At 41.1% G+C, this 26,936-nt stretch overlaps 1 protein-coding gene across 1 annotated transcript in view; it reads left to right on the top strand.

Annotated features, from left to right (window-relative positions):
* Positions 1–25,835, top strand: part of CFAP95 (cilia and flagella associated protein 95) — a 117,852-nt gene extending 92,017 nt beyond the window's left edge. Inside the window, exon 6 of the mRNA XM_081151824.1 lies at positions 24,093–25,835. Within this exon, the coding sequence (XP_081007950.1) occupies positions 24,093–24,146 (54 nt within the window). The 3' untranslated portion in view covers positions 24,147–25,835. The remainder of the gene's footprint in view (positions 1–24,092) is intronic.
* The last annotated feature ends 1,101 nt before the right edge of the window (positions 25,836–26,936 follow it).

Genomic DNA, 26,936 nt, shown 5'->3' with positions numbered 1-26,936 from the left:
GCAAAATATATAATGTCCTCCTTCTACCCTGAACCACTTCCAACCCATGGATTTGGCTTCTCGCCAGAAAAGCAGAGAATTTTCTTTCTCTCAATTACATGGAAAGCCAAGGTACAACAAATTTATTATCAGGGAAAATTGCGCATGACTTGGAAATATGCAAACAAAATTACTGAAGGTCCTTTCAGTGAAGTGCTGGGCACTGCCTAGTGGATGCTTTGGAGATTAGCTGATTCCATAGAAGTAATGCCTTTGGTTACCTTTGTATCGATGGATATTGTCCCACTTTATAGGGATAAAAATTATGTTGTATAAAACTGATAGCAACGCAAATGATTCTGGCCCATAGCAAGAAAGTAGAGACAACTGATTTTCTGCCCTGCAGAAAAAAATCATCCCAAACATTATATTTTATTACCTGATACAATATTACCCAGATTCACTTCTATTAATAAATTTATGTCAGCATTTCTCATTGCCAGTGCCTGGCTTGTTTGGAGAAGTCAGAGGCCAGGTCATGGCAGGTCTTGCAAGCTGTGGGGAAGAGTCTGGACTTTATTGGAAGTGTGATGTTAAAAGCACTGGAAAGTTTCAAGCCAAGGAATGGCGTACTGTGAGTCATCCACTGGGCCGCAGGGTGTTGTGAAGTCAGATAGATGTGGGGTTTTGGAAAAGTTATCCCATCTCTCTCTGCTGTAGACCCTTCATCTGTAAGGTGAGTAAACTGGTAACTGTAGTGCAAGGTTGTTGTGATGATTACGAGCCTCCCTGCTCCTGACATAAATCATCGCTCACTCAGATAGGTGTGTCTGCACTAAGCCAGGCTGGGCTGACTTAGCCACTAGGACCATCCAGATGCCATCTTCTAAATGACCCTTACTTCATCTCCAAGGGAAGAGGGAGGTTGTGGAGGTAGGATTAAGCTATGTAGGGGATAGAGGTGGGGCGAGAATAAGAATTTAAACACATGCTTTATGAGCTCTGGCAAGTCTGCAAACCTAGATTGAATAAGGAATAGTTGAAAAGGGTTTTTACTTTGTTTTGTCTTAGTAGACAAATGCAAAATATTGCGTATTGTTCCTGTGAAAGCCAGGGGGGGAAAATGCAAGAAAATATTCTACATTGCAGGTAAGTTTGGGTTGAAGAAATTATCTCATGCATCGATTCCTGGATCTTCCTTTTCGAAAGTCCCCAATGACCTTCTGTCCCTCTTGTTTGGGACAGTTCTTTAAGCCTAATTATAAGAAAGGAAAACCCAGCCTAGAAAAACTCTGAGAAGAGAAAAGAAAGAAATGGTTGCCCTGCCCTTTCCTGATGGTGTCAGGTGGAGCAGCTGGTGTGGCAACAACCCCATGAGGTTGATATTGTCTCCCACGTGGGACAGATATTAAAACTGAGGCCCAGAGAGCTTCAGTAAATATGCTCAGCTGGCGAGCACTGCAGCTAGAGCGAAAAGCACATCCTACCTGGCTCCAAATTCCACGCTCCTAAGCCTCATGGCAGGTATATATCAGCAATTTTGTACAGTTTGACCTATACCAAGCAGTATTTTTGAACTCATAATATTTGGATTTTGAATATTTTTTAATTAAACAAAGATTCCACTGTTCTATTCCTTCTCCTTATAAATTCTTTTTCTCTTTAGGTGGTAAAGAGCATATAGATTTAAGGTATTTTAGATTTGGGATCTATAATCTTCAATTCTTTTTATTTTTAGATTTCTTTTAGATTTTGTTATTAATGAAATACAACCATATGTATTATATATGTTGCTGTTAGAAATATCAAAATAAAGATATATAGATTTTTAACGAAGTAAAGCAATTATTTGCAAGTAATAAATTTTGCCCCCTTCCTGAAAACACAAAGTCTTCAAAAGAACATTTTTTGGGGCAAGGGAACACTACTGGATATTTCATCTCTCATCCATCTTCTTTTTCAATTTAAGATACTATCTTATACATTTCTTACAGTTTTTCACTTTTATGGTTTTAAAAATATATTCAAAACTCAGCTTTGTTTATTTAATCTAAATCTGCAAATGTTATAAATGCTTTCCTTAAATATTGAGAAAGAATTGATAGTTTTTTCTGACAATTCAATTTCTAGATATAATCTTCAAGTCTTCTAGAGAATAAATATACCTGACATTTTTTTAAAAATAAATTTTTATTTTCTATGAGCAATGCAGCATGTTATTAAAATTGCACAAGAGAATAAGTTTGCTCTGTGTAGAATAAATTCATTAGGATGGTTAAAGCAAATATATATCAGATTTATTTTTGTTGGGTAAGAGAACTGACCAAAGTCAGAGGATAGAGAAGCTGCATATGCCCAGGGGGTGCTTTTTGTCTGAAACAGTGCCAGAGACCAACAGTTACTAGGGCACAGCTTGGCTGTATGCCCCGTATTAGCTCAGGTCAGGTTTTATATCATATTCGGTCTGACGGCCTTTTCTCTGCCATGTGATCATTTATGCAATCTCAGGAAAGTCTGTCTTCCTACCCCTGAATTGACAGAGTGGGACACAGGCAGTAAGACTGTAAAGGGTGTGTGTGTGTGAGAGAGAGAGACGGGGGGGGGGGGGGGGGGGGGGAGGGAGGGAGAAACTGTTTTTGAGGCAAGGAGAACATGCATGTTTTAATTTTTGGAGACAATGCACTAATTCATCAGCATATAAGTTCTGGTCTGTGGTAGCCCTTTGTGGTATTTAGCCCACTAGTAAGAGTTTCTGCTTTCATTTGTTCCAATTTCAGCCATTTTTGTAAATGACTAAAGCAATGGGCTCCTTGGTGTATTGCTCCTCCTGAGGTGCATTTAGGAGAAAGTAGAGTGAAACAGCTATTTTTGAGACTGGCAAAGGGGTCTCTTACACTCTTTACATTTTAAAAGGGGCATTGAAGAGAAGCTTTCTTTTCTGGTTAGTTCTTGCATATTTGCTGACAGAAGAGAGGTGCTAACGTGGTGGTGGGTGGTGGGTGGTGGTGGGTGAGACAGTGGGCTGCCACGGTCATGTTCCCCCAAAGCCGCGGTATCACATCTCGGACTCGCTCCTCAGCACTGCGTCTTATTAATCGGGACTCACTGGTTGTATGAGAATAAAAACCCACTCAAACCCGCTTAAGCAAAGGGCGACTTGGTGAAGGGCAAGGCGGTGGTTAGAACACCCCAGGCAGGAGCGCAGCCGGGCCAGGGGCAGATGGGAAGCAGGGCCCGGGGCAGGCAGAGCGCGCCCCTTTGTGGCTGCTCCTTCCTTCCTCTGCTTCACTCCTCTCCTCAAGAGAGACGGCCCAGCTCCCTCTGCTTTTCTCATTCACTCATAGAAAAAAAAGTCTTTCAACAGCTTTCAAGTTAAAATATTATAGGTTTGACTCTTCAGAAACATTTTCTTCCCTCTCCCTCTCCTTTCTCGCTCTCCCCCCACCCATCTATCTTTTTTTCCTGTTCTAAATTCTTAGAGAAGAGACACTAATGTACCAATGTGGGTCAATTGCCCACTCCCAGACCAGTTAGCTGGATAGATTTTGGTATAAAAGATGTTTCCTATGCAAAAGATTGGTTGAGAAGAGGCCCTTATGATGTAAAGAAACAAACCTGGGCTCAGGGCTCAGGACTCGGGGCACCCCAGTGCTATGGTAGCTTGGCCACTAGCTGACTATATGAATATCTATATTTTTCTGGGCCCCCCTTTCCTGGGGAGGGAGGTGGGTTAGATAATCTCTCTAGCTATTTAGGGCTTTTACAATGAACTTTCCTGTTGAAGTGGAAAATAACACTGGGTTAATAAGGGAGACAAGTCTTGGGAAGAGAATTATAAAGCTTATTAGCAAAATTCAATCCTTCTGATTAGGGGCCACTATTAGCCTCTGAAAAGGGGTGTTTTACAGGATTATTCTTATGGGTGTTCATAGGATTGATGGGTGTTTGTGTGCATGGCTGGGGGAGGAGGAATGGAATTTCACATACATCATTGATATTTGGCGAAGGGATCCCGTTGCTGTCATCAGCGGCCTAGATATGACATGTTTGTGCCTAAGACTGAAACTGAAGTTGTGGAGGAGGTTCCACTGGGGAAATACAGCATTTTCAAAGAATAATTCCTTGTATTTCCTGTAATGTGCATAGAGGCAAGTCAGAAAGTAGAAGATGAAGATGCCCTTCTGTGGCTAGAACTCAGAGCTGCCTCACTGACCATATTACCAGACAAGGACCAGGCCCTGAGCAGGTCTGCCTCGGGCCGGCCTATAATGTTGGGTTCTTGACTTTGTGCAGGAAAGATTTCATAATAAGGGTCCAGGTGATTTTGAGAGTATGTTTATTAAAGCTTGGGACAGTGAAACAAGGAAGGGCTTAGGGTAGAAAAAGCAGCAGGAGAGGGACTAGGCAGTGCTCTGCTTTGGCTCCCTAGAAATGTTATCCGAAACAAGTGAGCCAAGGGGGGGGGCTACTTTTATAGCTCACTGGGAAGTCAGAGAAAAAGGGGGAATTGGAGACAGAATCAGAGGGTAAGCCCAGGACAAGCTGCCACTGCCCACTACTCCCCTGGTTGCAACTGTCATGGGGTCCCTTAGATTTAAAGAGAGAAGAATAAAGATGTAGGCCTGAGAGAGAAGAAAGGTGAGGGCGTGCTCCAGAAAGAGCCTGTGCTGGGTCTTTGTTTTGAGGGGTTTTTATCTTTCTTCTGCAAGTGTGTGTGTGTGTGTGGGGGGGGGGGGGGTTCAGGAATTCTAGGGGAAATCTCAGGGGAGGGTCTTAAGAGAATGTTTATTAGTTTTCTAGGTGTGTCCTTTAATATGTTGGTTCATCAAAATAAATGTATGGGTGAGTTGGGATTATTTTCAGGTCAGCTTCACTTCTTTACTTTTAGGTCTGTCTGGCTCTAATTGTGTTTGTTTTTTTTTTTGTTATTTGTTCCCCTGACTTCATTCATCCTTGGGTTTGTCTGGCACAAATGTCACTATCTCCCCAACCAGGGCGATTTAAGCTGTTTATCCTCTGGTTAAGGAGAAGTATAAACCATTTGCTCTCAAGTGTCCTTGGTTGGAGAAGATAAGGTCTTACAATTTACTAGCTGGCTATAAGTTGATCAAATTGTTTGGCTTTGTTTAATTATCTTGTCTTAGTTTCCCTGTTCCACTTTTCAAGGAATTTTCCTAGTTTTTTACTCTCCTGTCTCAACCATATGCTGTCCCCTCCAACTCTCCATTCCTTCATTCCTGCTCGACTCACCTTCTCTCTCTACATCACCTCTTGTCCCTTATTCATTCTTTATTCTTTTAGTCTTACAGTCCTCCTTTGACTCCACTTGATGCCCTGTCGACTCTGCGCTCCAAGTCAATTGTTGACTACTCCCAACAACCCTCAAAATTGTTGCCCTTTGGACCTCCCACTGTCTTCCACACCAGTTAAAACTCACTCAATTTATCCACCCCTGACAAAGGTCACCTATCTTTCCTTTTGAGCTCTGTCCTCTGGGAATTTCTCTGTATCTCTCAAACCTCCTGTCCATCTCAGCCAAAATTCTACCACACCTTCTGGCCAAGACTAGATCCTGATATCTGACCTTTTACTAACAGTGTGTATGTTGCGACTTAATTTTTCCTCTCTCCACTGGCATCTTCCAAGGCCCCTTTACAAACAAAAAAACCTATTTCTTTTTTTTTTTTTTTTTTTGGCCCAGGTTTAATACATAGAATATCGGTAATTAACAAAAATAAACAAAGTAAACTTAATATTTTAACCCAGTCTCCCGGTTATTGTTGAAACTTGGTGGAACAGAACTTCAGATCAGGTTATGAAATGAAAGGAACACATTTTGAGTAGAAACCCCAACTCATACAGGCTTCAACATTAAAAGCAACTGAAAATCCTAAAGAGGAGCCAAAGGGAAGGCATGGTTTTGTGGTTCAATGATGTCATCAAGAACTTGATTTCTTTCATTTTGTCTATTTCTCCTTCCATAGTGTCAACTTCATCTAGTTGAGACCCCAAGATGGCCAGAGCAGTTTTCTGACCCTACAGGATTCTTAGGTCACCCCTACAGGCAAGAGAAACTTTATCCCAACATCCCTAGCCAAAGTCCTGATATTTACTTTATTGGTCTGCTCACGTCTGACCAATCACTTTGGTTATGGAATGAAATGTTATGTTGCCATAAGCTCAGTCACATGTTCTATCTACCTCTGCAGCTGGAGTGGAGTTTTCTCTCCTGAAACCACATGACTTCCCTAAACTAAAGTAGAGTGTTTGCCTTTCACTCCTGTACTTGCGGGACCTGCAGGTTGGTTTGGACCCCACTTACCAACTCACCTCTAAATCTATATCTGGTTGGTGCTCTAACCTCTCTTAGTCTCAGCCCTTCCACTTAAGCCAGAGCACTAGATGTTAGCAAAATACCATGTGGAAAACTCCGGAACTGTGTGTAGAACTCCCTGGACAGAGCTGAAAAAATGCAGAAAAGTGGTGAGGGGTAGGGACCTCTTGGCCCTACAATAGCTATGTGGTGATGTCATGACTTTAACTCTCTAAGCATCTGTTGGGAGGCTCCTATTTGCTAAAAGTGGAACAGCTGATTAGACAACAAAAGGAATAGAGTGTCCGCTGAATTCTGACCAGGAAGGAAAAGCCAGTTGGTGAAACAGAAGGTTTGGGAAACGTGGGAGGAAGTGACCGAGTCACCTCGGAATTCATAATGATAGAGAAAGGGAACAAATGGACATGTTCAGACACATCCAATGGATTTTTTTTTTTTTAATTATAGAAGGGTAAAATGAGGTCACAGTCAATTTCTAAAAGGGACTATCACTTAAGGAGAAGAGTAGCTTTAAAAAAAGGAATGCCTGCTCTGTAATTTGGGGTTATCCTAATGAGGACACCAAGGAGACATTAAAGATATAGAACGTGCTCAAGGAACAATCCAAGCCTAGATTTAGAAAGAACAAAACAGAATCTTGGAAGCAAAGCACATAGTCAAGGATGAGTATAAAATGATGGCCGTGGCACAAATCTGTGCAAATGAAACATCTTGAAGACAACTGAATAAATTGACACTTGAGAAAATGTTAAGACCATCATATGTGTCGGGCATTGTCTGCCTGAGACTCCATGTGGTTGTCGTGCTGCTTAGGTCTTCCCCTTGGCTCATGCCATTTTGTTCTTACATTATACTTCCTTAATTACCTTTCCATATGCACACATGTCTCATTCTGCTCAATTTTATCTTTAATGGGGTCAGGGACTATTTTACATATTTCTTTTTTATCTCTTACAACACCTGGCACAGTGTCTTGCATGTAGTTCATGCTCCAAAACTGAATATTATTGATAAAGGAGCAGGTTAGTTAATGATAATTTCAAGTGTCAAAGCATTTGTTATGGTGAAAATGGTGGTGCCTGTGATGAAGCACAACAGGAAACTCAATTAGCTTCAGAAGCCAATATGTTCGGTCTTGGAGGTCTAGTAAAGGTGCAAAGTACTTGAGGTTAGGTTTCAAAGGCACTAAGGCAGAAATCTAACGTAAACAAAATTGCTATTTAAATCCCTTAAATGTCAATGTTTTTCTAGAAGTGATTTCAGTTACATTGGAACTAGTCAATCTTAAGTTGAACACAGATGATGTTCTTGGTTTCTGTTTGAGGGACAAGCTGCACCAAAAATTCTGCTTTTTTGGGTGTGTAAGGTGGTAATGATGGTGCTATGTACATTTTACCAAAATGTGTATTGTAAATTATGCATATTCATAGTATATATCATTGGACTCCATTGTAATTATGTGGCTTTCAGGTATTGATGCCTAATGAATTTAGATGAGTGGTTTAATCCTTCATGGCTCCATGGCTGATAACCTTTTAGTGAGACCTTTGGGAGAAATTGCTTATCACTTGGCAAATTTAAATGGGTAAACAAATGGGGTCAAAGATGCCTTTCACTAAGAGTTGGATTTGGAACTTGTTGTAAAGGTAGAGGGGAGGATGAGTCCCCTACGCTCTTTGTAATATTCTCCATAGTGGTGCCTCCACTTTCTACACTGTCCAGAATACTCAGACAGGCATAATTTGGAACTGCTTTACATTCCTTTAGCAGATGTGGACTGTTGCATCAACCAACACATGGGTAGATTATTTGGGATGAAAAAACTACTATCAGTCTAACACTATGTGTAACTAACTGTTCATGGTCATAATTCAGAGGGGACATTTTAAAACATTAATTATCTTTAGAGGAAAAAGTGTAAATCCAAGTGCAATGTTTGACTTTGCTAGATTCAAGAAACAAATTTAATGACCCTGATGAATGTGGAAGCCAGCAGTTGAATAAAACAACCCATTAGGCAGAAAATATAAGTCTTGTCATAGGAACAATCTAGACATTTGGTGATGGTCAATAGGTGAAGGTTGACTGAGAAATTAGCCATGAGGTCAGCCTAAATATGAACACCATGAGTTCTTCACCTCAATTGCCCGAGAAGGGTTGTCTTGTTTTGTTGATATTGCTGTTACGGAAAAAGAAAATCATGAATCTGGATATCCTTCCCCGTAATATTAACCATCTGCCCAAATGTAATCTTATTTCCTGGCTGACATTAGACTTTTGTGGTTCTCTTTTCATAGTGATTATGAAAAATCCCTAATGGTGACTGGTGCTCACTAACATAATTTAGGACAGTCACTGGAAGGCTGGCTTCCAAGTTCTTCAACTACAGGCCCCATTCCTCCAAAATTCCTTACATTCAAATATTAAACCTCCAAGAGAATGGCAAGGAAAACTCATTTCACTTGTGAAAACTTCTCAAGGGAAATATGTTTTGAAAATTATTTTTAAGGATTAACCTTCTAAGGATGGAAGGAAGATGTGATCAAAAGGATGCAAGGCCAAGGTCAACTCACTCTGATTGATGGGGAAGAGGAAGGAAGCCTGTTTCTCAGGACCTCCCCAGGTGCAGAGAGGAATAGCTCCTCTACTAATGGTGAGCAGCTGTTCACAAAGAGGTGCTAACCTCAACTGTCATAACCAAAGTAGTTGAAAAATAATGTTTAAAACAAGTGGCAAGATGTGACCTCTAAATTTGAAGGATTGTGCAGCCAAAGTTGAGTTAAAAAAATGGGAGTCTCTCAAAGATACTCCCTAAGCTTTAGCTATTTTCCTCAAACTTTGACTTTTATCTGGTCTATTGACTTTATGAGGTTAGTCTCATTAGAGAGACGAGACCTGGCTTCCACGAGCTCAAGTTTGTATCGCATAGCTAATTCTGGGGGCGACTCCAAAAGAATTTGGAATGATACCCATAACTAGTCACACACTTGGAAGTTTTCTCATCAGCCTGAAATCTGACTGAGCCTTAAGTCATTGAACAGAAGGGAAGAGTTCATTTCTGTTGGGCCTTGTTTCCATATGTAAGAAAATTAAAAATAACTGCAATGAGAAGCCTGTAGAGGGTCCTTGTTGCACAGTTCTCCAGACAGAGACACACTCAGTTGACCCCTATTTATCCATATGTGTTTCCCACTTCTCTACCACCCTTTTTAATTCAAAGTGCTCAGTTGGAGGCTTCTGGGGACAGAGGCCATGTTGCATTCTCCTCTGCATTTCCCCAGCCCCTACCTTTTCTTCGGGAGGTGTTTGATGCACGTTGACCTGGGAGGATCTTGTGAGCCTTTAAAAGCCCCCCTGAGCAGAGAGCAGATGTAAGCAGAGGAAGTGGAGAGACCGGTTTGTCTCTCACTTGGTGGGCGCTGACCTCTTGGAAACGGAGGTGAAAGCCAAGAGTCGGGAGAGAAAGCTGTGGCTGGAGCTGGAATTCCAGGCCCTTCCCGGCAGCCGCTGGGTGATGTACAGGGTTGCTCCTGGAGGCGGAAAGCTGCTCTGCTCCAGGTTCTCTGGCTTTTATCCTCAAATGCGGACCATAATTCCAAGCTGGATGAGATAGATGCCGTGTTGGTGGAATTTATGTTGCATCACTTTAAAAATGTTTCCTTTTTGCTTGGCCCTGGGTGATGTGCTTCTCCTTTTCTTCTTTCTCCTGCAGAGATAAAATGCTCTGGAGGAGTTAATGATTTTATGGCCATGCAGCTGGCAGTCGGAGCTCAGTGCAAAAATCCAATTATTTTCTTTGAGATGAAAACCAACACTTGGGAGAAGGGCCTCTGTGTTGCAGGGTTGCTTGATTTAAGATTTTGTTCTAAAAAAGATGGGTTCTCTGATGCAGCTTGGTTCCTGGGTCACAGAAGCTCGCCTTTCTCTCCTATTCGATGCCGGCCACCTGAATAACCTGGGGTTCAAGAACTAGGACAAAAGGAACCATTTAAGTTTCTGGCAACTTTAGGGCATAAGGTAAGTTTTAATCTAACATTAAATATCGTAGGCTGATGATGGTGATGTAGGAGATACTTGGGGAGTAATGTGAAAAGAGAAGCTGCCACTGAGAGTGTAGAAAGAAATATAGAAATGCCCAGAGAGAGAAAATGTAGAAAGAAATATAGACATGCACGGAGAGATAAGATAGCTAGAAACACCTGGGATTTTTCATTAGCTGAGCGTGGATAGGAGAATTTCCAACGCCAAACCAAAGATAGAATGTTTGTGTTCCTTTTTTTTTTTTTTTTTTTTTAAAATAGTAGCCAGTGCAGAATGCAAAAGGAATAGAAATAGCTGCTGCCTGGTTTCCCAGAATCAGAAATGATCTGTCACCTAACCCAACACTGTCGCCTATTCCCTAGGCATCTCGTCCCAGCAATCTTGTGGAAAGATATAATGATGTATTTACAAAGAAGCCCAGAAAAGGGAGTGACTTAACCAAGGACACAAAAGACTTAGAATCAGAATTGGAGTCAGAAACTGGGCAGAAGGGCATAGGCCAGAGTGTGGGCCTTGAAGTCAAAGAGACCTGGGTTTGAATTCCAGTGCTGCAGCGTAGGAGTGCTGACTTCCTATCTGAGCTTTCATTCCCTCACCTATAAAATGGGAAAATAATACTTACCTAGGTAATATGTTAAGAGGATTAGTGATAATACTATTATCACTATTCATGCACAAACGTATTTTCCCCATAATAATCCTGTAGAGCAGGTGAAAGGGAACATTGGGTAATAATACAGAAAGGAAGTCGGACTCAGATTACGGAGGAACTAGAATTCATCTGCTGTGCCTGTCAATACGCTCGGTCACAAGGGACAGAGATGGGCTTTTAAACCCACAGTGATATGACGTGGCCTCGCCGCCTGCTACAGGCCCAATGGAGGCTGATGGGAGCGGTAGCACTGTGGAGTAGCAAAGCTGTTCTTACACGGCCGTGGTTAGACCCTTGAAAGCTGACTTGGTCCCTACTCCAGGGTAAAGGTGTAAAAGACAGGATTCTTCCTTCACACGGGGTGCCCTGTCATCCGAACCCCAGCAGTGCCTCTATGAAGGACCAGGACCCACGCACTCAAATGCATTCTCCCCAGGCGTATAGCATTTGCACTGCTGATTGCTGGTTTGGGGGTACACTGAAGTGAAAGCATGCTAAAACCTCGGCCAAGTCATTGTTCTTGTTAATCCTCAAACATGTGGTCTGGTCTAGCTAACTAACTTAAGCCAAAGAATAATGAATTAAAAGGATGCGCACAGGGTAGCTCAGGGGATGAAAGGAAGTGCCGAGCAACCAGACCTCAGCAGATGGGAGTTCAGGCTTATCTGGGGATCTGTAGGAGGCAGGAATAAATGAGCAATCTTTTGGGGGTGCCACTAACGGCACTGATTTGTTTCAATGATTTTCCCAAACTCGGGTCAATCCCCTGAAAATTCAAATTCCTAGAGTAAAGAACCTGACTGGTCCAGCTCAGGCCATGTGTTTATAATCCCATCCAGATCCAGCAAATGAAGGAGAGATATTTTCTTCTAGGAGAAAGAAGAGGAGAAACTTAGTCGGTGAAAACATCAGCTGTCTCCCCTCTGGTTAGCACTCCTATAGAAAATTACGGTCTCCTGACTATAGTCCACAGTCTTCCTCTGGGGAAGCTGTTGTTGCTCCTTGTGCCTTCAGATCTAGGAGTGACAAAGGACTCCCTGGTTTAACCCTCCCGAGAGCACTTCAGCATGCCTGTTAGTTTCTCTGAACCCTGAACTCAGCTTTGTACATTGCCCCTCATTAAACCCTCCTCAATTACCCTGTTTCAGTATATTATCTATTTGCTGCTAGGACTCTCCCTGTTGTGACTGTATTACTGTCCCTATTTTATAGATGAGAAATCTGGGGCCCATCACAGAGCATCTAGAGCCCACATTGTCCATCTGTAAAACTAAGGCTCTCTCTACTAAGCTACTCTATTCAACCATCTTCATACTTAAGAGAGTTTTTGCCTTCAGCTAAAGAATTACTCTCTGGCCTGTCAGGCATTAATTTATGTGTGGGGATGTATTTTTGGAAGAATGACCCTTTCTTCTTCCCACCAGGCATAGGTCCCACTCTGTACCACCCACCAAATGTGATCTGGGTCCTTGTTTTCAATTCTCGAAGAACTTTTCTTTCTTTAGTTTAAAAAGAATTGCTCTGAATACCCTCTTTTCACTCAGGAATACCTCCTGAGAGTTTAACATTTGCAATCCTATTAAGCAGAACTTTTAAACTTATTTGAAAATAACCTTAATAAAATCTGACTCAAGGAAAGTCCTGAAATACCAGATCAGAGAGGAACCTAATTACCTATTTTTTCCTACTCTGGATGCTACAAAGCAGATTTGAGCTAGAAATGACCTTTGAGATTACCCAGTTTCTTAACCTCATTTTGAGTAACACAGACCCTCTTAAAATTTGAAAAAGCTATGAACCCTCTCCTCAGAAAAATATGAATTCTTTCTCTCTCCCTTTCTCCCTCCCTCCCTCCCTCCCTCCCTCCCTCCCTCCCTCCCTCCCTCCCTCCCTCCCTCCCTCCCTTTCTCTCTCTCTCTCTCTCACACACACACACACACACACACACAAACACACACAATATTTCCTATAATATTGGGGATTCATGGACCCCAGATTAAATCTCCCTGTTCTAGGCTAATCCCTTAGATTTACAGATAAGGAAGATAATACCGAGCCAGGTAAAATGACTGGCCCAAGTTCACACAGCTCATTAGTTGATATATCAATTGGGTTGGGTGAACTATGCTACAGTAACAATCAACACATTTCAGTGGCTAAAACAACATATTTATTTCCTATTTGTGCTGTGTTTCTACTGTGTGTGTTCTGCTCTGTGTCATTTTTACTTGGGAATGCAGGGTGATGAATGCCTTCAAGGACATCATCAGTCATCGTGACAGAAGAGGAGAGAACATCTGTCATCATGACAGAAAGAGAGAACAGTGCAAACTATGCACTGATTCTAAAGCTTTTGCCCGAAAGGGACACATCACTGCTGGTCATACTTCACTGGCCAAGGAAGTCACATGGCCATGCCCAACCTCGGCTGGCAGAGAAACATTCAGTGGGTAGCACACATGACCAAGAAAGCTGGAAAAGCCAGAAGTAGGACCAAACATGTTTATTTTTGTCTAGTGCTCTCTACTCTTCCAAGGCTACCCTATCATAATCTAATTCATCTGGATGTATCCATAGAAGATTTGTCATTGCTTAGGAGGTCTATTTTTCTGATATAAAATCAAGACTAAGTTGAAGGCTTCTGTTTGTCTTATTTGTAAATGCTGCTTTTCTGGCACAGTTCATTTAAGATCCTATAGCAACAAAGGAGTATTGTTTCAGACTGGGTGGGTTATTAATTTCATACAACACTCATTTTTCAAACCAAAATATTTTTTTTTACTGTTGTCTGTATTACTCTTATGTTTCAAATACTCATTTATTTTTTTCTGGCCCTCCAGAGGTTGGGACCATGGCGTTGCCAGTGCAAACACAGGAGTTTCTGGATTTTTCTTACTTTAGCAATTAGTGATAGATGTGGCTCTATTTTTATCTTCAGTTGTTCATTTATTCCACAATTTACTGAATACCTGCTTTGTTCTGAGGATTGTAGTGAGGATTAAATTAAAAAATTTGCCAAGCCTAGTGCAGAGTTGTTGCTCAAAACACATTGGCTGGTGTATGTGTTTATATTTTGAAGTCAACATAGGATAATGATTGAGAGTACACACTTACTTTAAAGTTTAGACTATTTTATTAATCTCTCTGTGCCTCAGTTTTCTTTATTAAATAGGAATAATAATATTACCAAACTCTTGGGCTGTGGTGAGTGTTAATTACAATAATACATGTAAAGCATCTACCCAGGACCGGGATCAGAGAAAGTCCTGGATAAAATTAGCTACTGTTAGTGTTACAGCATAATTACTAGAAAATGTGATTTACCATTTGCCACGTGCACAGTGCAGTGAGGAGGAAGCTAGGTAGACTTGGGCTTCAATCTCAGCTCTTCATGGTGTGAACTGAGGCAAGTTATTGCTCTGAGCTTCAGTGTCTTCTTGGGTGATATATGCCAGCCCTCCTCACTTTGCAGGGTGTTTGGGAGGATCCTATAGGGATACAACGTTACAGTGTCACACAGAGCATGGCATTTTAGAGGCAGTTAATATTAGGCCTTGTGGATGTTGTGGGGCATACACAGATGAGCAAAGGAAACAAGTCTTCCCTCTCACCTTCAAGGGGTTCCTAATCTCACTGTGGAAATAAGAGAGGCCCACACACAACTGCCCGAAGTGGTGAGTGCCTTGAAAGGGCTACAGCTGACAGGCTGCAGAAGTTTACATTAGGTGAGTCCCTATAAGAGGGTCATTTGAGCTGGGCTCTTGGCTGAGAAGAGTGCTCTTTACTAAAGAAATATTTTAATTTACAGGCACTATTGGTCTTCCTTTCTCTCTCATCGTCACCCCCTGCTTGCCCCCAAACTTCAGGACACCCTGTCACGCACCACTGATAATTGTGTATGGAGAGGGGAAACTCATTACCTTCCGTCGCTGCAGCAGTTTGCTGAGGCTCTGTCCTCTGGCGTGACATGTATAGCAGCCAGTTAAGACTTAATTTTCTAGTATTCCCTGAACTTTGCAGCCCCCATTTTTCATTTGCTGTCTGAGATTCCTTGCGCCAGCACCCTAGAACCACTGCTGGAAAGACTCACTTACCATCAGATTTGATGAACAAATACGAAAAACATTTTACCAGAGATAGGCTACAAGTGATGTGAGTTTAGTTTTGATTCTTAGTGATAGTTTCATATGCTCCTTTCTGCTTCCTGTGGCCAACTGCCTTTCTCCACCTAATTCTCAAATAAAATGCCTTGGAGGTACCTGACCTTGGGCATTTTTGCCTGGAAATGTTATAGTCCAGGATCTGTCTAGGTGTTATTATTATTTCCTTTTAATCTTAGTCTCTGGACTTGTTTGATAGTGTAGGAAACCTTTTATTTCTTTTTTTTTCCCCTCTCATGAGTCACTTGCTAGAATTGCCCTATGACACAAAACTTATCTAAAGATATCTCAGGGCCAGAAGGCATTTTTCCTGCCTCATTGTCTGTGGATTCATTTGGTCGGTGAGGCAGGATTTTGATCAAGGTATTTTTCCACCCTGGAGCTCACTGCTCCCTACACAGCCCCTCCGCCTTAGCCCCATGAAAGCATTGATCAGGGATGACGGCTGAACACCCTCTCATCCCACCGCCTTTAGCTCAGCAGCCCATCTACTAAGGGGCTAGCAGGCCTGCTGTCATTTTGGACCTGTGACGTTTTGGTAACTGCCTGCCCTTTTCCAACACATATATCCATCCACATCACTGCACTGGGACCAGCCATTTTATACAACTTGGCTATGCCTTCCCAGCTTTATTTCATCTGTGGGATGGGAACTTAACGAAAATGTTCTTTCCTGGGATTTTGGATTTGGGACTGAGAGGTAGTTAAGCCAGCCTCTTACAGGGGGTGGAGACACAGATGTGAAAATGAGGGCTATTGGATGTCAGTTTTCTCCCTGGTGAAGCCAGCACACAGTGAAAAAAATGGAGCAGGCGTGGAGACGGGAGAGTGTGGGGGCCTAGAGATGGAGGGTCCTGAGGGCCACTTGGAGCTCTGGTCCCGCTTGTTCCTACAGCCCAGTAGTGCCTGTCTTCATGTGAGGCTGACTCTCCACTGGGTACCACAGATACCCTCAGACCTTTCCAATAAATCTCCTCAGTTTAGGCTGGCGAATGTTGGTTTCTGTTACAGGTAATCAAAGAGTCCTAATTAGCACAATGTTTTTCTTTACCAAATTGCTGGTTTTATTATTCCAGTAATAGCTAACAAGAGAAAGGTTATATTATTATTTAGTACCTTTGCAATCATAGAGGTAAAAACATAAATGTTCTCAGAAAAGAATCATCAAAGATAACCCAAAGAATTGAAAGCAAGGTCTTAAAGAGATATTTGTGTACCCATGTTCACTGCAGCATTACAACAGCCAAAAGGTGGAAGCAACCCAAGTGTCTGTCAATGAATGAATGGATAAACAGAATATGGTATATATGTATAATGGAATTTTATTCAGCCCTTAAAAGGAAAGAAAGTCTATTACATGCTACAACATGGATAAAGCTGGAGAACATTATGCTAACTGAAACAAGCCAGTCACAGGCACACAAAAAGAAAATATCATCTGATTTCATTTATAATGAGGTATCTAGAGTGGTCAAATTCAAAGAGATAGAAAGTACAATGGCAGTGGCCAGGGGATGGAGGGGAGGGGAGAATGGGAAATTATTGTTCCATAGCTATAGTTTCAGTTTTGAAAGATAAAAGAAACCTGAAGATTGGTTGCCCAACAATGTAAGTGTACATACGTAACATTCCCGAACTATACACTGAAAAATGGTTGAGAAGGTTAATTGATGATGCTATGTGCATTTTATCACAATTTTTAAAAAATAATAATCAAATTCCCTGAATATATTACTAATTTCTGGGGTGTGGACAGAGATAGTGGCATGAACCTGGAGCATGAGGAAGAGGTGCCCATTCTATTCTAGGCTTTGGACTCAAAGAAGTATGGCTTGTCCAGCACCATTGAACTTCTTATACTTCATTTTACTCATATGTTCCTTGAGATCATTCATAGTTTGTAGGTTTTGGGTCCTATGCAAAATGCTGGGAACATGAAGATGAATTAGATGTGGTTTGCTAGAGAAGCTTGTCCATAGGAAGTAACCCCGGGCCATGCCTGGAAAGAACAACCAAGGGAATTTCACCAGGTGGGAAGTGAGAGATGGCCTTCCAGGCAGAGAAGCAGCATACACAAAGGCCCAGTCACGAAACCCAGATGGGTTTGGAATATCCTGAGGACCACTTTTTTGTTGAAGCCTGGGAAGCAGATGGGGCAGATAAAAGAAAGGAGTGGTGGAGCTGGGGGCTGAGTAGGGAGGCCAAGACTGGACTGTGGAGGGTGTCCTGTGGATTATTTCAGAGACAGGCAGCATTTCCCTCTGTGTGTTCTGCGGACCCCTGGCCTCTCTAGAGGCTCTTAGACAAATAACCTGGGAGATACACCATACTCTGTCCCCTTCTTTGGTATTTTGGGTACTCCTTACCATACAAAAGATCAAATGAATTCCTGCTATAAAAATCCTGATTGACTCTGTTTGACCAAGCATTTTTCCAAATTTCTATGACCATAGAAGTTTTTTGGGTGTACCCTTTAGTGGCAGGCCTACATTTAAAATAATCACTTTGGAAAGTTTATCTTAAGGTTGGGACACTGGAATACAGTTTTATTTTTAAGATGAGGGAACTTTACTGGGAGATGATCTCACATTCTGTGAGTATGTTCAAGACGATTTCCTTACCTGCCTCCCTCTGCTAACTTTCTCAGACAGGGAGATGTCATGTAGGAGAAGGCTTTGTGTAAGGGGCAGATGGATTCGGCATCTGTGTTCATGTTCTGCCCCAAAGGAGTGACTTACTTTCTTCTACAGAAGCAAGTCTCTGAGACAAAGATTTAGGCGCAAGTAAACTATTCGGGAAGTGATACCAGGAAACATTCATGGTGGAGTGAGAAGCTGAAGCAGGGAAGGTAAGACAGCCAGTAGGTAATGTGTAATCAAGCAATTTCCCACTGGGGGCAACTGAGGCTTTGGGGAGCTCTGAGAGGCAGAGTGGACTCTGTACCCCCGGGTTACTCTACTGGAGTGTTGAGGGATTCGGGCTTTTATCCATCAGCTCCTGCCAGTGAGTGGTTAAGGGCTGCTCCTTTTAATTCCCTGGCATTGCTGGTCTGTCACAGGCAAAAGCAGAGTAGGCTCCGGGGATCAGAGAAAGTCCGCTGACAGAGGCACGCAGGTACTGCACCTGGAAGTGAGACTGACTGGTAAGGGCCTAGGGCAGTGATTTTCAACCAGAGTGTGGCAAGAATTTGTAAAACATGCAATACCTAACTATTTAGTCAGGGGCACTGACTTCTTTTCCCTGAGATTGTCAAATAAAAAAATGACAACAGCCAACACAACAATAGCCATCAGGTCTGAGTAAATCAAAATTATACCTATTTTTTGTCAGATCAGCAAAAAATATATTTTTTGATGTGCTGCAGAATTTTAGTAATTAGTTTGTGTGCCATGAGATGAAAAAGGTTGAAAATCTCTGGCCTCAGGCTAAGGGTAGGGCACTGGAAGTGTTTGCTACAGTCTTAAAGCTGGAGAAGCTGGAAAGAGCATTACTATTTTAATCGCTCTGTTGTTTATAGCGAAGGAAGACTTTCTGATAGCGTGGCAAGTTTCTGTTCATTGTTTCAAGATGATAGAATTTTACTTGTAGTTTCTTTTTTACAATATCCAACGATCTTGTTTAACTGATTTAACTCTCACTTTGGCCTTTTTTATTCTAGGTTCCAGATTTTTTATTAGTGTGATTATTACTCCAAACCATATCTTAGCCCTTCTGAAGAGGCACTGTTGGTACCATCCAGTTCATGCTTTTGTTTTGGGCTGGTATTTCTAAATCTCCTTTCTAAATTGCCTTTAACTTTGTCTGAAGCAAGGTTTATGGTGCTCATGTCTCCTGGCTGTTGAATGGAAGAAGATCAGGTGGGCCACTTTGGACTATGTTCCTGTATCAGTCCTTTCAGTTCCCTCTCAGCCCCCAGACCAATTCACTTGGGCATCCCAATCTCAGGACTTATCTTTTCATCATTAATCAACTGATGCTTCATTCTTGTGCGTGTGTCATTGTTCATTCAACAAGAATTCATAGAGCACCTACAATGTTCAACAGGCACCGCTGCAGATGATCTGAGTAGGTGAGTGGTGAGGATGCAGGTGGACAGAGGCTCCAGAGAACAGACTGTGGAAAGAGGGATTTGAGTGCAAGGCTCATTTCAGCCTTGGGCAAGTCACTTTGCTTTTCTGAGGCTCAGATAACTCATCTATAAAACGATTCCTCTGTTATGAGCTGCATTGTGTCCCCCCAAATTCATAAGTTAAGGTCCCAACCATCAGTACCTCATATTTGGAAATAAAGTCTTTATAGAGGTAATTATGTTAAAATAAGGCTATTGTGGTGGGGCCCTAATCCAATGTGACTAGTGTTCTTATAAGAAGAGGAAGAGCCATAGGGGTGCACATGCACAGAGAAACAACCATGTGAAAGGCAGCAACAGGGCAGCCACATTCAAGCCAAGGAAACAGGCCTCAGAGGAAACCAACCCTACTTACACCTTGATCTTGGATTTCCAACCTCCAGAACTGTGAGAAACAAATAAGTTGTTTAAGCCACCCAGTCTGTGGTATTTTGTTATTGATAGGGGTATAAGGGGAGAATAAAAATATGGTTTTTGTTTTTCCCTTCTCTCTCTTTCTCTTTCCCACCCTTTCACTTACAGAATGTGTAATTAATTAGTTAACTATAAATTTAATTTTATGCTATGGCTAAGATTTTGTTGCAGTTCTTAGTTGATCAGGCAGAAAAAGAGACTTTTAACCCAGCCCTGAACTTACACACCTGGCCACCAGGAATGTGAAGGATGGTCTATTAGGTCTTAGAAACACTGGCACAACACACACCTGGTCACCACTTAACCGGTTTCAGAACACTGACCATCCTGTTCTGGGGGCCAGTAATAAAAACATTCATCAAGATCCCCACAGGGACTCAAATTCCAGGACAGCAAATCACCAATACCCCCCTTTGTACTCTCTACACATATTCCCTTCCCCTGATTTCTTCATTCTGCTTTCCCTCTCCCTCCTTATAAAAACCCTGGGCTGCACTGAGAGGGTGAGATGGGTTTTTGAGGACAAAAAAGTCTCCTATCTCCCCAATTGCTGGCCATTGGAATAAACTTCTTTCCTTTACCTCAGCACCTGTCTTGTTAGTTTGGCTTTCACAGTGACAGGCAGTTAGGACCTGGCCACTACTATACTTACTTTATGTGGTTATCAATAATATTAAATCATATAATGCACACAGAACACTTAGTATAGCCCCTGACACATATAAAACAATAACTACATGCATGGAGTTATTTTTGCTATTATTATCACAAAGATAAACTAGACATCAATATCATACTAAAACTACACTATATCGAGATGAAGAAACATGGACTGAAATATCTATAAAACAAGATGGAGAATACTAAGTGCCAAAAAGAGGAAAGAACAGTCCACGGTAGTCAGAGGAGGGAGAGCTGGGAGGAGGAACCGAGGGGAGGCTGAACTGGTTTGATAAGGGGGTAGTTTTGACCTGAGATGGGTAGGATTGGCACATGCAGATGGCAGTGCTAGGATGGTAATTGTATGAATGTTTTATTATGCATATTATACATTAATATGCCATGTTCATAAATATCTATGCTTAATTGACCTGGAGGAATATTAGCTCATTATTCATTCAGTCACTAGATATTTATTGGACGCCTACACTGAGGTACTGTTGTTGATGTTAAGGAAACAGCAAAACAGTCTCTACCTTCATCAAATTGATATTCCAGGGGGTGATGTTCATGATTTTTAAGAATAGAAAGTTTCTGAAATGGTATGTGCAGTATGATCCTATTTTAAACATAAATGTGAATATATTAGTTTATATTTTATAAAAATGAGATCATGTGTATATAGTTATAAATAAAGAGAAAGTGAAGAAACTTAAACAACAGAAATTTGGAAAGATAGATACAAAAGTGTTAACTGTGATTATATTTTAGTGCTGGAATGACCTCATTTCATTTTTCTTTATCTGTATTTTCCAAATTTGGAGGCAATAAACTTGTGCTGTATATATAATGTTTGTTTTAAATTTTATTTTATTTCTTAAATTATAGTTGACATTCAATATTATTTTGAATTAGTATCAGGTGTACAGCATAGTAGTTACACATTTATATAATTTACAAAGTCATCCCCCAGTAAGTCTAGTACCCACCTGGCATCATTATTACAATATTATTGACTACATTCCCTATGGTGTACTTTACATGCCCATGACTATCATGTGACTGCCAATTTGTACTTCTGCATCCCTTCACCTTTTTCACCGAGCCCCCCAGCCCCCTCCCATCTGGCAACCATCCGTCTGTCCTCTGTATCTAGGCATCCGTTTCTCTTTTTTTATTTTGTTCTTTAGATTCCACATATAAGCGAAATCAAATGGCATTTGTCTTTCCCTGTCTGACTTGTTTCACTTAGCATAATACCCTCTAGGTCCATCTGTGTTGTTGCAAATGGTAAGCTCTCATTCTTTTCATGGATGAGTAATATTCCTTTGCATGTATGTACCACCTCTTCTTTATCCGATTGTCTACTGATGGGCACTTGGGCTGCTTCCACATCTTGGCTATTGTAAATAACACTACAATGAACATAGGGGTGCGTATATCTTTTCAAATTAGTGTTTTGTATTTCTTCAGATAACCACCCAGGAGTGGCATTGCTGGGTCATAAGACAGCTCCCTTTTTAATTTTTTGAGGCAACTCCATACTGTTTTACACAGTGGCTGCCCCAATTTGCAACCCCTTCGACAGTGCACGAGGGTTTTCTTTTCTCCACACCCTCACCAACGCTTGTTGTTTGTTGACTTACTGATAGCCATCTGACATGGTTTTAATTTGTATCTCTCTGATGATTAGTGATGCTGACCATCTTTTCATATACATGTCTGTTGGCACCTGTATGTCCTCTTTTGATAAATGTTTACTCAGGTCCTCTGCCCATTTTTATTGAATTGTGGTTTCTTTTTAAAATAAATAATGTTTTAAAGGGTATGTATTATATATGCAATTCAGCAACTAAGTGCTAAAAGTTAGAATTTAACAGAAGTAGCAAAGAGCCCTTTCCTACTATCTTATTCCCATCTCCTAGACGGTTGTCACATTTCTAACCCCGAAGGACTCTTTCTGTTGTTACTATTTTTCACATTTCCACTTGAAGGCCTCTGATGCTCAGCTCGTTCCCCCCACATCTGCTACCATCCTTCTTGTCTGTGGTTCATAAATCCTTTTATTTGATTAAATGACATCTTTAGCTTGAAGGGAGTGCTTTTCCCAAAGAACATTGTGCTCAGCTTCTGAAGCTTTGAGCTTTTAGAAGGAAAAATGCTCCATAACTGCAAGCGATTGCTGTTCCTATTTGTTTTATAGTTTTTAAATGTGTAGAACATGTTCAAATAAAGCTGGCTAGAAATTAGTTCATGGATTTTATAATGACAGATAAAACCCATGGAATTTAGGATTTCCTTGATGGTGTGGGTCTCTGGTTTACAAGAGGGTTTCTGATATAAAAGCATGGCCCCCTTCCTGGCCCCCAAAACAAAGGAGATGGACCTAGACTCACCAGCCTTGGGACAGAACCACAGCTGTTGGGGGCATTGGCAGAGCCAAATTCTAGGCTGAGGTTCAGGAAAAGTTTGCTGGTCATGGCATCACTTTTGGCAAACACAGTTTAACTTTTTTTTCCATTGAGGCCCCATTTGCTGGGCATGACCTGGTTTATCTGGCAAAGCTTGTTAGTGGTGCCCCAGCTGTCCAGAGCTTTCAGATAGACTGGGCGTGGTGGTTTTAATAGGCTCACAGTGTAGAGTATGATATTTTCTCATTTCTTTTTTTGCTATTTACTCTGGTTTCTTACCCAATCCTTCCTGTCTTTTCTTTTTAATTCAAATGCTGGAAATGTTTAACATTTTGCAGTGCATGGATTTATTCCATAAATATTTTCTGATCCCTATTGGTCACTTGTGATTGTGGACCCTCCTGCCACTGTGACTAAAATTGATCAACTTGCCTATGTAATTTTTTTTTAAATGAAAGTCCAGTGGGGGTGGTTATAGTTTGACTAATGAGTTACATGGATTATGGACAAAAGGGAATGAGTTATTTTAAAATTGAAATGAACATGCATTGATATGTTCATGTCACTGGAAAAACTCAAAAGTTAAGGAAAAAATCTGATTCCTCATTGAAAAAGCCATTTATGTTACTGTTTCACTTTGTAACTTAAATTTTTTCAGTTTTCTATTGCTATTAGGAAAAGTACATTCAATGGCCTATCAGATCTGGCCTCAGCCTATTCTGCAGCCTCAAGCTTTGCATTCTAACCAGAGCACAATTGACTAGAGGTAAACTCCTTTACCTCCAATCTTCACATTGTATTTTTAGTCCCTGGACTGCTTCCCTATTGCTCTCAGTATGGGTAACTCCTGCTTTTCTGTCAGGTCTCAGCTCACAAATGGCTTCCTCTGGAGAACCTTCCCAAATCCTCTTGGTCTAGGTCAAGGTCCCCTCCTTTGTGTTAGGTCATTATAAAAGGTCATTGCCTGTCCACTCCTCTGTCTTCTCCATTAGTCTGTAAAATTGCTAAGAGTAGAGACCCTGTGTTTATGCTGCTATTTCATCCCTTGTACCTAGCACAGTGCCCGGCTGGCTCATAGTAGGTGTTGAATAAATATTTCTTGACTGAGTGGGTACATTGGAATAATTTTTCCAGAGAACGAATCAGGTTTGAAGTGGTTTTATTAGTCCTGTGCTGCCATTTACTTGGGTGCCTCAATTATCCAATCAGTCGATCAGTTCAGATTGAACAGTTATTATTGAACACCATCCTATGTCAGCTGTGTCCCATTACACTATGCAATTGACCTTCCCATTATCTTTCTGTTTTACAGTTGAGGACCCTCAGGCTCAGGAAGGCTGAAGAACTTGATCATGGCAACGGATAGTGAACAGAAGAAATCCAGGCTTCAGAGACCCAACTCATTGCTCCTCTTTAAACTTCGGACTTTACCATGTTTTTTTGCTGTAACCGTCTGATAGACCATTGCATTAGAACCCAGGAAGCCTTGAATTAACTACCTAAAAGGTACAACTTAGAAATCAATATGGGACCTTGGAGGGGAATTAGGAGAGGAAGCGCTGGCCTATGGATCCAGACCCCTGGGTTCTCTTCTTACCTTTGTTACTAACTAGCTGTGTGACATTGGACATGTCACTTGGTCTTCCTGGACCTTAGTTTTCTCATCTATTCAGTGACTGGGAGTGATTGGATACTTTTTTAGGGGCCCTCCATCTTCAAATTCTATAATCCTAACCTTGAAAACTGGTAAGAGGCGGCAGACTCGCACAACGATCAGTGCTCAGGGTATCAGCAAGTCCATCCCAAGGAGCTTACCTCTCAGGGGCTTTTCTGAAATTGCATTCTGAAGGTAAGAAGTAAAGAGAATAAACACAGCTTCGTATCACTCTCTTCTTTACTTTTTTGTACATGCCAAGTAGCATAATAATGACCATGAGCCCCAGTTCTCATCAGCCGTCATCAGTGGCCTGTGAATACGCCGGAACACAGGCTGGCTGTCTTCCGCACACCTTCCCGTATTCGCACAACACCTGTACGAAAACTGTTTGTAGCTCTGTGCCTCTTGAAACTACTTTATGTATTTAAGCAATTAGCAATCAGACTTCACATCACGTTGCGGCACAAGCAAATCTGAAATGTAAAAATTCAAATTGTAGGGAATGAAAATAGATTTTAAGTTGTTTGCATATAAATTGATTTCCATGAACAATTAAAACTTACCATATTTGCAATGATTTTTAGATGTGCCAAAGTAAATAAAGTAATTATATTACCCACGTGTGAACGTAGTAAAAGACCAGGTAAACTGTCATTCTGAATTTTAAAAGAGCCAATTTTGGCTTTAATGTAGCTGAAATCAACAGAGTGAACTAAAAATATATGTAACTTTAAAACTTAAAAGTTATCATAGAATGTATATCAGTAAATACCTTAAAACTCCTTTTAAAAAAAAATTGAAGTTGTGGAGAGGGAAACAGAAAAGGAATTAAAATTAACGAGATTTGAACTTGAGAATTCTTCTATGTTAAAACAGCAGCCACAGCCAAAACCATAGAAAGTTAACTAGAAAATGAAGATACCTTCTTCTGTTTTCTCTGATTGTGTGACTTTGAAACTATATTAAAAATCAGGAAATTCATTTTTTCCTGTCACCAGCTGTCAATGTAGGCAAGTCACTTTACCTCTCTGGAGAAAAGTTTTGCTGTGCATGGAGCTAATATTTCATGAAAACTGTTAAACCTTAGCAACTTTAGGAAAATGCTAGAGTGTCCTACTAGGAATGATACCACAGATTACAGCCTTATTCCAAGTTAAATAAATGCTGGAAGTGTATGTCTGCTCTTCTTCAGAAAAATGATTCATTTTGCTTCCATACTGAATCGACTTCCTGTCTTCAAATGGGATTTCCATTTATAAAAAAGTCCTGACCATTGACATTGGGGTATAGGCATGTAAAAGTCAAACCCCACTGATCATAGATGAGAAAATTCCTGAGGTTCTTAACTTGTGTGGCAAAAGGTAGAATATACTCCATTAAAAGCCAGATTTAGAATTGAAAGATATATTTTTAGCAAGATTTTTGAAGCATTGCGACACCTCATGGAAAATGGATCCCTTTCCTGCATAGGAATGTTGCACATTTTTTGAGAAGTTAATTACAAACAGCATTGCTTCCTTGCTGACCAACAAATCAATAGCATCCTAGAGTTTTGTGGCACTTTTTTGAAAGAAAATACTTTACTCAGGTGAGAAATTCTATTTTTCTTGTTCATAAAATTCCTAATTTGATTTGTCTCTGTGAAAATGTAAAAATATGTATCACTTGTGGACCATTGAGAGAATTTATTCCAACGTTGAAACTCAGAGAGAAGCCAGGAATGGGGCGAGCTTCAGTGTTAAAACTTGGTTTTGAATACAATTCCCTTTCAAAACAACTGAAACCGCAACAATGTTGATTTTCAGAGCAGAGCTCATTTTATTTTATTTTTTATTATCATTTATACATGTTTAACTTTAATTAAACATGTATAAATGATAATAATCCCTCATCAATTTATTCTGTCCACGAATTTAATTCTCATGCTGCTGGACTTTGGTATAGCAGTCTGCATGCTTAAATTCATCTGCTTCTGAACTAAAAAGACTCCTGGACGCCCCCCTCAGTCCCACGGTACCGTCTCACCATTGGCTAAGCATCGTCCACTTTGAGCTGTGAAGCCCATACTTACGAATTTCTCCTCCTTGGAATATCAATAGTTAAAAGTGCTTGGTAGGGCCCTCTGCATGAGGCTCTGAGATTGTTCTTTCAAGTAAGCATCAGAGGAAGGCAGAAAATATTTGTGGCTAAAATGAAATTAATCATGGCTTGTGCTGTCTTGATGTTGAGCTTGAATGAGCTTGAGTCACTTGTTCCAGAGTGAACTCTATCAGATTCCAGGATGAGCTACAGGAGTCAGCTGGAGGGAGAAGCGGGAGGCAAAGATGGGGAGCAACGAGATAAAGATTCAGTTAGTGCAGGAGAGAATGGTGCTGGCCGTGTGGCTCGGAGGATAGAATAGGGGTGGAGGCCATACGAGGACTTGAGGATAATACATAAATGATGGCAGGAGATTGCTAAGGCTATAAACGGGGTCAGTGGAAGAGGCATAGTAAAGTT

Source organism: Miniopterus schreibersii (assembly GCF_964146895.1).
Source record: "Miniopterus schreibersii genome assembly, chromosome: 11".
Lineage (NCBI taxonomy): Eukaryota > Metazoa > Chordata > Mammalia > Chiroptera > Miniopteridae > Miniopterus > Miniopterus schreibersii.
This window is presented reverse-complemented; position numbering and strand designations above follow the sequence as displayed.